The 12,550-nt window shown below is 38.8% G+C and overlaps 1 protein-coding gene across 11 annotated transcripts in view; it reads right to left on the minus strand.

The window, feature by feature from the left end:
- CHD9 (chromodomain helicase DNA binding protein 9) overlaps positions 1-12,550 on the minus strand; it is a 171,210-nt gene that overhangs the window by 13,267 nt on the left and 145,393 nt on the right. For 4 of the 11 annotated variants that reach the window (XM_084757118.1, XM_084757126.1, XM_084757119.1 and 1 more), the window contains 6 exons: positions 9,372-10,277; positions 8,537-8,697; positions 7,251-7,523; positions 6,076-6,244; positions 2,824-2,963; positions 2,151-2,375 (listed from right to left, as the gene is read on the minus strand). In XM_084757118.1, the coding sequence (XP_084613244.1) occupies positions 2,151-2,375; positions 2,824-2,963; positions 6,076-6,244; positions 7,251-7,523; positions 8,537-8,697; positions 9,372-10,277 (1,874 nt within the window). The remainder of the gene's footprint in view (positions 1-2,150; positions 2,376-2,823; positions 2,964-6,075; positions 6,245-7,250; positions 7,524-8,536; positions 8,698-9,371; positions 10,278-12,550) is intronic. The other 7 variants (XM_084757124.1, XM_084757128.1, XM_084757121.1 and 4 more) reach the window with 5 other exon arrangements.

The raw sequence follows: 12,550 nt of genomic DNA on the forward strand, positions 1-12,550 counted from the left end.
AAACCAACCAACCAACCAAACAAAAAAACCCCAAAAAACCAAACAAAAACAAAAAACTAACCAAAAACAAGAACAGTAAAACAAATAACCGAACCAAACTAAACCAACAACAAAAACAAGACCAAAAAATCTAAGCCCTCATATCTGGCAATAAAAAAACAAAACTCTGCATCAAATTAGTCTCTTACCCTCTTTTAATGCTCTCCATGGCTGTTCTGCACTGCCTTGAATACCTTCCTCTTATGCGACAGGAGGCAGTGCTCACTTAGTCTTTTCTCATGTACTATTTAATTTTTTTACTTTCTCCATATATTTCACTCTGCCTAGGCAGTTACTTGTTCTAATCTCTCTGTTCATGGCATTTTATGCATACCTCATCTCTGTTATATTCTTTTGTTTGCTTGTTTTTGAGACAGGGTTTCTCTGTGTAGTCTTGGTTGTCCTAGAACTTGCTCTGAAGACCAGGCTGGCCTCAAATTCGGAGACCCAACTGCCTCTGTTCTGGTGTATTTATAGTGAAAACCTCTCCTCATGTAATTATAGAAGAACTAAAGGAAAGATTGAGAATTTGTGGTAACTATTGTACAAACTAGGGATATGAAAGACATCTAAAATCCCAGACTAAGGCTCTCTGTTTTAGAATAGCAGGCTGTTTCTTGGTGATAAAAGCGAAATACTGGATCAAATTTATATTATAAAAATAAAGAATGTTCTAAAAATAAGAGATTATCTAGTTGCTTTATACAAAAGAAAACAAGGAAATTAATTTCATTCTGTTATAAAATAGCAATAATCATATTTTCTACATATTGCAAACTTTACATTTTATTGTTTTGTTTTTCTTTCTTTCTTTTCTTTCTTTTTTTTTTTAATGTGGTTTTTTTGAGACAGAGTTTCTCTGTGTAGCCTTGGGCATCCTGGACTCACTTTGTAGACTAGGCTAGCCTCAAACTCACAGCGATCCACCTGCTTCTGCTTCCCGAGTTCTGGGATTAAAAAACTTTACATTTTAAAATAGTAGATTAAAAAAAAAAAATAAGCTAGACATGGTGGCACATGCCTTTAATCCTAGCGCTCAGGAGGCAGAGGCAGGGGTATCTCTGAATTTGAGGCCAGTCTGGTCTACAAACTGAACTGCTAGAGCTACACAGAAAAACCTTGTTTTGAAAAACCAAACCAAACCAAACCAAAAAACCTATAGTCCTCAAGGAGCCTATGTGGTGAGACCCTGCTTCCCTGAGATAATACATTTGAACTTCATAATACAGGCAGATAGAACTTATGTAAGATGCTACCTTCACAGGAGGGAGTATGCTTCTACTCTTTTCCTTAAAAAGTATACAGAAATGTTACATTTGCATATATAGTACATTAAATTTGGTATATTACTATCTGATAATAATGTACTAAAAAACAAACAATAGATTTCTCTGGTTGAGAAAGCACATGCCCAAAGACAAGCAACAGCATATCAGAGGACAGGAGCAATACAAATGAAATACAGTGACTCATTATTTTGATATATAAATTCCTCCATTTGGAGAAAGAAGCTTATACTTACAGCTTAAAGACGACCTGCTGTGTGGCCTTGAACTACTTATTTACTTAAATTTTCAGTATCTCAACTGCTTTATAAAATAATTTTAACAATGCTATCCTAATAAAGCCACCCCAGATGAGATGAGTGAAATGTACTAAGTGTAGGCCTAGACATTTTTAATATTTATATTGCTTTGTATTATATTTATTACTACTTTAAAATAAAATTCTTGAAAAAGAGGGTTAGAAGTTTTATATCACTGTAACTTTTATTGAGTATAATAAAACATATTACATTAGAAGTTTTTGTTTTGTTTTGTAGAACAGCTTTGGACATAAAAATCTTTTTGAGCACTAACTAGGATTACAGGTTTGTACCACCATACTTAGCCTGAAGTGATTTTTATAATTAAATATTTATTAAATGCAGAAATGAAATCAATACAGAATTTTATTTTGGGAAAGGTGGTAATTATATCTTTTTGATAATTTTCCTAAATCTTAGGCAAAACACATATTTAATGTTAGTGGTTGAGAATTTGTACTTCACATCATTATAGGTCTGATAACTCAGAAGAAGAAGAAATACCAAGATTTTAAAGTGTACTTACTGGAATGAAAGCTCCTAAGTCTTCCACGTAGCCTGGGTGCTCCTTAAGCCATCTGTCCAGGTCTTTTCTCTTGGGCGCATCATCTCCTGCAAGCCTAGTCCCATCTTTGAGATTGATAACTGGAACTGGACTTTCTGTATCAGGGATTCTCTGAGGCTGGGCATAGGACAGTGCTGGGTTTATCCCTGTGGAAAGCTGTGAGGTGGTTACATCTAAAGTAAACTGCTGAAAAACAGCAAATACAATTTTCATTTTCATGCTTTATTACTCTAATTTTGGTTCAGCAGAATCACTGTCTCCCTGCCACCCCCTTCCCTGGCCTTGTTATGCATTCCTGACTGCTCTGGAACTCACTATGGCTACCCCAGGATGGCCTGACACTTGCTGTGAGCCTCTTAGTTCTGCCTTCTCATTACTGGGGTCACACAAGTACTCTACCACACCCAGATTCAATGGTCACTCTGTTTTAGAGAAGAAGAAACTATTATATAATATTCTGCCAAGTCTTTTAAACTTAAAATTTTTATAGCTCTTTGTCAGTGTCAAATATTATTTAGATCCAATTTAAATATGGAACACTAATTTCCTTATTTATTTTATTAAAAATATAAAACAACAACTGTATACTTACTAGGATTGAATTTCAGACTTAAGGTTAAATAGTTCTACTTACATGATTAGGTGGCTTATTTCTGTTCATAAAGAGGATGTCAACACCTTCCACATTCTTTCTCCTTCCCCGTCTTTTCTTCACTATAGGCTGATTATCTGGTATCACTCCGTTGGCACCAAGGGCTGACTGAATGGAAGTACCTAATCAAATTGAAGATGCAAAATAGTGACTCAAAACTTAAACCAATCATTACAGCTTTTCTAAGTGTATATGAGTTCTTTTATACACTAAACTAATAAGTTCTTGGATTAAAAACATGCTCATTTCTCAAAGTAAAACCTCGGAGATGTGTAATCTAGGTCTCACTCAGTAGCTCATACCAGCCTCCCACTCCCAAACCCCCTGCCTTAGCCACTGCATTAAGGGCTTATAGGACTTGTACTAAAGCTTTATTGGCCACTTTGCATGTTGGTTTATTTACTTCACCACAAAATGTGACATCTTTCTCCTCCTACTTCATTTTACAGATGAGGAGAAGACTCAAAAATGCTAGTTGACTGATTTCCAGAAAGTCCAGGAAAAAAAGACAGATCCTGATTTCACACTTGCAATTATTAAAGCATATTATGTAAAATAGAGATAACTACATAGTGTTAATAATACTTGAAACTTTAACATGGTTTTATACAGTTCTAGAACTAGTGTTGCAGTTACTGTTACACAGTACGCATGTAACTATCATTATATTCTTTAAGATTTTATTATTAAATTATGTGTATGTGTGTCTGTGTGTGGATGTACGAACACAAGAACTGGTACCTGTGGAGTTTAGAAGAGGGCACTGAAGCCCATGGTGCTGGAGTTAAGGCACCCGTGGCTGTTTGACATGGGTGCTAGGAACTGAACTCAGGTCCTTTGCAAGAGCTCTATGCACTCTTAACCACGGAGACATCCTTTCAGCTTTATATTTCTATTGTTAATATAAAAAGAACTGATAGAATACAAAAAGAAACCTATAATAGTAATAGCTACATAAACTATATTTTCTACAACATATATTATTTTATATATAATTACTATGCACTATGTATAGTATTATTCATCAAAGAATTGCTTATAGGTGAAAGCTGGCCACTTCACATCATCTAAATACTGACTGTATCCCATAGAGGAGCTTTCAGATTAGGAGCTGGAATAGTAAACCCACTTAGGGTGGGCAAGAGGCCTCACAACTGATCTCCATCTGCCCTCATGTTTTATTGGGAAAAGAGCCCCTTAACCACAAAACTATCACCATAAAGCATAATTTGGGAAGCTTATACTTTATCAATAGGAACACCCACACTGACAGTTCTTACAGAGGTTGGGGGAACATGAGTCTGTGTGCAGTAGATAGGGCGTACAAGTGTGCAGGTGTGCAAACACATGTGCATGTGTGTGGAGGCCAGAGATTGCCATTGGTGTCTACCTCAATTGCCCTTCATTTCATTTGATGAGGCAGGTTCTCTCACTGAATCCGGAGCTCACTGATCCTAGTCTAGCTAGGCTTGCCCAAGGAGCCCACTGCTGACTAACAGGTGGCATACCACACCTGCCCAGGCTTTATGCAGCACCAGGGATCCCATTGCTGACTAACAGGTGGCATACCACACCTGCCCAGGCTTTATGCAGCACCAGGGATCCCACTGCTGACTAACAGGTGGCATACCACACCTGCCCAGGCTTTATGAAGCACCAGGGGTCCCCAGACTGATCTTGAGGTTTATATGGCAAGTACTTTATCCACCAAGTTATATTCTTAGCCCTTCATCTGCAAGACTTACACGTGGGGTGCCTAGTAACTGGACATTTACATTAATAGTTAATGAATCCACAGGAGACCAAACTGATGCCAACGAAGCCAAGCTAATTTGTCATTTAAAAAGCAGAAACAACAGCAATTGAAAACAGCGATCAACTCCCAAACTGTTGGAGTTCCACACACTATACTCATGTACATTAACATACTTGAGATGCCCCCAAGTATTATGTGGCAACCAGATTTAGTTCTTACTAGAGTCCTTAGCCTTGTATAAAGTAAACCTTTAATATTGTATAAAGAAGGTATAAAGAAAATTGAACCCCTGCATTTTCTTTAATTGGAAATTAGTATTTTGGGGGTAAGTATATGGTGCTGAACATTCTTAAAACTCAACTGGTCTTGAACATCATTCTCAATTCTTGACACTTTCAGAAGAACACAGGTACAAAGAGGCCAAATAAGACAAAAACAGTGTTGAAAGCATTTAAAGCATTTTTGGAGTTATCCATTTTCATTTTATGGGTATGTTACTTCGCCTGCATGTACAGGTGGGCACCATCTGCATGTCTGGTGGCCATGGAAATCAGAAGAAGGCACTGGAGTTACAGACGGTTGTGAGCCAGGCACTTTACAACACTAAGTGCCCTTTACCACTGAGCCATCTGTCCAGCCCATCCGAGCATTCTTCGTTGTTTAAAGAGTACACAGCGCATGGCATAAATGAAGTAATCAGTTAATGTTGATTTAAGTTGCCAAAGGGTGAGAAGAAATAGAGAAGCAAGGGGGAAACGAATTAACAGAGTAATTGTTTTGAAAATGCTATGATTTACTAAGCAGATAGATAGGGCAAGAGTAAGTCTACATTGCTTTTATAGGTAGAACTCTAATCATCGAAGGAAAAAAAAAAAGAGGAGGCAAAACTTACTTCCAAATAAGATATTTTTCTGATACTTAGACCTGCTGGGTCATAAGAAGAGCTATCTAAAGTGACATGGGCCTCTCGCTTTTGAAAGGGTTCTGTGGAAACTGAAAAGACTAGTCAGAAATAACTCCCGTGTCAGGTCTGCTTGGACCATTTCCAAAGTCTGACTACACGCTATACTGTCTTACCAAAATGACACTTTAAATTTTATCTGTTAAAAACTACTTGACAAAATGGTTTCTCCTTCTCAATCCTTAAGCCTCTCAAAGCAAACTGCTATAATTCAAAATGTCATGTTAAGTTCACCAGGGCTGGTGGTGCAGTTCAGTGGTGAAGTGACTGGCTAAGCATTACATGAAGTCCCTACTTTGATCTCTAGCACATATAGAGACAGACAGACACACACACACACTCCATGTACACACACCCCAGGAAATAATAACATTCAATATTATGTTAACTACTTTATAGGCATTAAAGAAGTCTCAAAACTAAAAAAAAAAAAAAATTAAATTAAAAAGTCTATAAAAGAGGATTTGGAAATGGCAAAGAATATCCCATTAATAAACATTACTATTTGCATATTTACCTGACGCTGGCATAGATTTTGGGAAATTAACAAGGCTAGTCTCTGCTGCACTCTGGAGCTCCCGAAGCCGAGTGAGGTACTGCTGCTGGCCCAGGGCACCATCTTCACCATCCAACGGTCTTTTCTGGGCAAGCCCCTGCTTCTGAAAGGTCAACTTCAAACCACCTTCCTGTTAACAAACAATGAACAAACCAAAAACCATTATCAAGACAGAAAATGTTAACAAAAACCTTACTGTAGGATATTATGAGAAATATTTTACTTAGAAAGAGTGAAGGCCAAGTCCCTGAGACACTACTAGGGTTCTCCTGTTCCCAAGTCAGCAGAAGAGAACACATTAATCAGTTCTTTTCTTTTCTTTTTCTCTTTCTTTTTCTTTTTTTTTTGAGACAGGATTTCTCTATGTTATCCTGGCTGTCCTGTACTTCCTTTGTAGACCAGGCTGGTCTCGAATTCACAGTGATCTACCTGCCTCCCAAGTACTGAGATTAAAGGCGTGTGTCACCATGCCCAGCTCACATTAATCATTTCTATGGATACAAACCAAAGCTTTTCATGTGAGAAGTACATGACAACTAACATTTTCAGCTACAGACAGACATCTCTAAGTACATTATTTAAGACATTTTTAGAGACATCACCCACATATACACATATATACCGATATACATTTTTTCTGTATGAAATATGGTCTTACTATGTACCTTCAAGTTGCCCTCAATTTCTCCCTGCTCCTTCCTCAGCCTTTATTTAACGTGCTAGGGTTACATATGTCTCCTCCACATTACATTTCACCCGTATTTTACAAAGCAAATAATTACACTTCAAATATCATATTAAAATAAGCATTGCTAGTAAAGAAGCACATCAAATGTTTCAGAGATAGTGCACTGACATAACATGAATGCTATATAAAAAGACCAGAACTGAAGTTGTCACATTATTTAAGAAACATCTTGTTAGCAGAACTATACTCAGGAGAAAAACATATTTAATGCTGAGCTCTTTAAAGGGATATTCAACTGGAACAACCCAGATCTCAGAAGAGAAGCAATCCAAATACCATGAAACAAGTACATGAAGGAAGAAGAGTAAGAGCAGGCAGCCGTCTGCAGGAAAAGCATGCTGCACACCGCAATCGCAACCAGGCCCTAGGGCAATAAAAATACACATACGTCTTTGATTTTCACTGTAAACTCCTTTTCTCGTACATGCTTCTTCACCTTTGACATCTGTGTTGACTGTTCATGTTCTTCCTTGACAGCGGCAGCTGGGGGAGTGGGGACGCTGGGCTCGCTATAATCTGTAGCTGCTCCGGGGCTATCCAGCAGTTTTGTGGTATAGAAAGACGCCACCGTGTTTGCATCATAACTTCTTCTAGCTGAAGGCCACTTCCCTTTCAGAACTGTTTGACAAATACTGTCCAAGCGGTTGATCATTACCCGGTCCTAGAAAAACAGATAACATCAAGGCACACTTTTAGTAATTAGGCCACACTTTTGGAGACAAAGTAATCTAAAGGCTTTGATGGTCTAAACCAGGTATAAGAGTGTGTATAGTGTGCACATACATTCTCATGTGTATTATAATTCTGTAAATTATTCAAGTAGAAATTCCCTTAGGTGAAATTCAAAAGCATTGCCACAAAGGTATTTTTATTAGTTTAATATTTTATTCCTGCAACGAAGTCTTAAGTACTCTAGGCTGGCCTTGAACTCAATAAATAGCCCAAGGATGACCTTGAACCTCCAATCCTCCTCCACCTCCCAATTACTGGAATTATAGGAATATAGTATAAATGCATGCCGCAATACCCAGGAAAACACGCTCTGTGCCATGGTAGGCTAGTACTCTTTGGATGGAGCTACACCTATAGATGCAGGGCTATAGCCCTCTTTTTTCTTTGTAATAACAAAAGTAGTATGTAGAAATGTAGAAAGATAACAGGCTCCTCTCCATTCCTCACTTCCCAACCTCCTTCGTATAGGTGCCCTGCATGAGTCTAGTCACATATGGGGATTATAGTAATCCCTAGATTGATTTTATCACTGAATGTACCTATTTAAAATAAGCCTTTTGGTAGGTTACAACTACAAAAGGCATCCACTGTCCTTCATTCTGAGCATTCTAAAGTTACACTGAGAAGCATGCACATGTAAGTATAACTCACTTAATAGACAGCAATAATTTATACTCTTGATGCAAATATCCAAACATCACCATAAATTTACAGTGACCTGTTTTTTCATATAAGAATATCTACCATTAGGCCAGATGTGGTGGTGCAAGCCTTTAATCCCAGCACTCGGGAGGCAGAGGTAAGCAGATGTCTGAGAGTATGAGGCAAATCTGACCACAAGAGCCATAGAGTGAGACCTGGTCTGAAAAAGAATGTCTTCTATCAAGGCTATTCAGAAAAATAAAAAAAGGGACCTGTCTCATCAACGACCTATTGTTTTACCTTTGGCCAATATGAGGCTGCCAGCATATATCCACCTTGTAGCAGGTAAGCAGACTCTGGTGTCCCATTGTTTGCCTGGAAACTGTCCTGGGTTTCATCTTGGGTAGTGCTCAATGATGCAACACTTTCCTCATCGTAGGCTTTCCCACGAGGGGGACCTTCTAAGGAGAACAATTACAGCCACCCTTTAAAACCCATGTAAAACAATTTTATGCAGACTCTCACAGTCTTATGTATTTTCTTAAATTCCCCCACAATTCTCTAAATAAGATAACTCTTAGATCTGGGCACGCTCATTGTGACATCCCTGAAAGTTACGCGTAGAGAGTGGTTCCTGCACAAGCTTGATGCTGGCTCATTTCCTTGTGCCTGCACAAGGTACAAAGACATTCAGAGGAAAGGACCCCTCGAGGCCACTCTGCCGAGAGGCAGGAGTTCTTACTGTGCATCCCTCTACTGACTGTAGCGCCAGGTATGGCCTATGATACTCCAGCTTGTCTGTTTAATCTAAGATTCCTGGTGGTTGCTATACACATCTGTCATTTGTTCATTAATAAACTTGTTCTGGGAAAACAGTAATTTTAAGACAAGCATAGAGAATGCAAGCTGTTACATAAGGCTCATACTCCCCTGTCTGACCAGTCTATTGGCAACACCTTGATTACAGAATAGGGATTATGTGAGTAACTCTAGTTCCTTAATCATGCTTTTCTAAGAAAATTTATAAGCATAAAATTTAAGCTCACAACTTTAAGCATGCTTTAGTTATTTAAATCAAGTTCTAAACATTTTCATTTGAAAAGCTGTCATAAAAATAACAAATTTGTGCATATACCTCGCTTTTGGACTTCTTCTTCACTGTCACTTTCTTCGGATGATGAAGAAGAAGAAGATGATGAAGATGAGGAGGAGGAGGAGGAAGAAGAGGATGCTGAAGAACAAGATGAGGATGAGGAAGAGCTAGAGCCTGATCGAGAGTGTGAACAGGAAGAGGAAGAGGAGGAGGAGGAGGATCTGGAGGAACACGATGAGCGCTCAGAGTCAGAGTCAGAGTCAGAACTGGGTTCTGATCCTCTTTTGTGGACTCTCTGTTTCTTAGAAGCTGAGTTTGGAGTTAGGGGTTCTGTTCTGGCTGCAACCATGCGTCTGTCTGTTTCACTTTTCCCACCAGACTTCTGGTCTCCAGTAGCCTGTGATGATAAAACACCATTCTTTGGACTTACAGGCTCAGATTTAACTCGTGTCCTTGTTTCCATAGAAGACATAGATTCTTCTTCAGAAGACTGGGGCTCTTCTTTAAGGCTTTCACTTTTTACTTTCATATCTTCTACAAGAGTACCTTTAGCACCTAGCAGCCTAGGCAAAGAGGTAAGAGGAGAAGCAGAAAGTGCTACTTGGTATTGCTGTAAAAGTGGGGTAGAAGTCCTTGAATGAGCCGCCTTACTCTGACTGTAGTTCCTTTGAGCTGCCATAAATGAAAGCTCGGGATCGCGCAGAATGTGATAGTCTGTCCGGCTAACTCCATGTTTGGCAGCACCGATAAGCAAGTCCCTATCATGAGAGCCACATTCCCACCAGATAGGTAAGTCTGGGTTTGGATGGCAAAGCTTCAAGCGTTCGAACAGCTGTGGGTGTCGAAGGGCCTGCTCCCGTACTTTTCTTAGAAGTTCAATGCGATATAAAGTCCTAGAAGCGCGTTCTTCTGTGATTGGTTGAATAAAAATATTTGGATCCACCAATTCTATATTGAAACAAGGACCAAAATATTAATCTCAAAAAGGCTTTGTGAGATTTAGCAAAATGTAATAAAAAATACACCTCTATATAATATCATTATAATTCCCAGAATTGTAAATGTGAAAATTGCTTTTAAAATTACTAAAATCAGCTGGGTGTGGTGGTGCATGCCTATAATCCCAGCACCTGGGAGGCAGAGGCAGGCAGACTGCTGTGAGTTCGAGGCCAGCTTGGTCTACAAAGTGAGTCTAGGACAGCCAAGGCTACACAGAGAAACCCTGTCTCAAAAAACCAAAAATAAATAAATAAAATTACTAAAATCATGAAAAATAAAATATCTGTTTTAAAAATCAGTAACATACAATTATTTTGGAAGTATATTACCATAAATAAGAGCTTACTTTAAGAAATTACTTAAGCTTACTCATAAATACAAGTAGAATGTTTTAGTGCTACCCATTAAACAAATGTCAACTGGCATATCTCACAATGCATAAGATAGCTTAGGTTCAAAGAGATTTTGTTTGCTTGTTTTGCTTATTTGAGGTAGGGCCTTTCTCTATAGCCCTGGCTGTCATGGAACTCCCTATATACACTAGGCCTGCCCCAGACTCACAAAGCCCACCTACCCCTGCCTCCCATGTACGCTACTATGCCTGGCAACAAGGAGATTTTTCATGTTTGAGGGAAACACAGTCAATCAGTCAAATACCACACGAGCTTGACAGGCTGTTGGGCTTCAGCATAAGATCACAGCACACCTGTTTTGATGAGGTCCTATCTTTGTGAATCTGGTTAGTGGCTCTTGGAAATAACTTAAAAAGATAATGTGTTATTACATTATTACAGGATGCAACATATAGAACTCATAGTAACTACATGTACTTGAAATTTGAGCAGAAATAACGTATTGGGTTTATAGTTTGTAGGTTATAACATATAAATGGAATTGCATAGAGAAACTATTTCATACAAGACTGACTAAATAGTCGGCACTAAAAACAAAGGATTAATTTTTTGATTTATTTATTTTATGCATGTGGAATTTTTGCTTGCATGCACATATGTGCAACCATGTGTGAGCTTGTTGGCCATAGGAGTCATAAGAGGGTGGTGGAATTCCTGAAACTAGAGTTACTGATGGTTGTTGACCTCCATGTGGGTGCTGGAAATCAAATCTAAGTCCTCTGAAAGAGCAGCCAGTGTTCTCAAACACTGAGTCATCTCTTCAGCCCACCAATAAGTTCGAGCAGAAGTAAGATTTGTGAGATTCCAAGTTATTTACTAATTACATGGGAAAAGATAAAGTAGAAAAATATATCATAAACTACTTTGACCAAGGGATTCAAATGAGTATTGTTCTGATAGCACAATCCTCACAACATTATACAAAAGATACAACAAAGTGGGCATTGTGAGACACAGCTTTAATCTCAACACTGGAGCACAGAGGCAGGTGGATCTCTGAAAGATGGAGGCTGGCCCTGTCTATATATCGAGACCTGTTTCAAAATAATAAAAAAAGAAAATGACATAACATTTTGTGTGGTACTCTTGCCAAAATGAACACACTCAATCTGATCATATGAAAACTCAAATCCAAATAGAAGGAAATATGACAACGTGATTAATGATACTTTCAAAGATATTACGGTCCTTGATAATAAGGACAATGAGAACATTCAAGTGCCACATGGTGGTCCTGGAACACAAACGTACATCAGCAGAGGCCAAGTACAGTAGTGATGCCTATAATCTCAGCACTGGGCAGTAGGACTATGAGCCAAGGCAAGTCTGAGTTACAAGTGGGCTCAAGGCCAGCCAGGCTACATGGCAAGACCCTGTCTCAAAACAAACATCAACGTGCCATGCCCCACCCCCAAATGTACAGGGGTCAGAAGAAAAACAAAACAAAAACCATTGGTAAAAATCAAATAGTCTGTATCTAAAGATTCAGTTAGCGTAATACTCAGGAGGCTGTAAATTCCACTCTTATTTCCTGAGATGTTGGGGAGTGAGATGAGAGCTTTACAAATACAAGGCTCGGGCTGAGCCCAGCACGTTTCTATCTAACCATCCCTAGGCCCAGGCCTGGAAGCCTCTAACCTCCATACAATCTAATCTTCTGTAATCCCAGACTTTCCAGCTTTAGCTTCCAGCCTCCATCTGCTAACCTAGGCCTAGGATGTTTTCAGCCTCCAAGGCTTACTGCTGAATAAGCTCACCCTTTCTAGCTCTTTCTGAACTCTGCCTGGTTGGTTCAGCTCAGCTGTTCTG

Source organism: Acomys minous (genome assembly GCF_964271855.1).
Source record: "Acomys minous genome assembly, chromosome: 14".
NCBI classification, from domain to species: Eukaryota; Metazoa; Chordata; class Mammalia; order Rodentia; family Muridae; genus Acomys; species Acomys minous.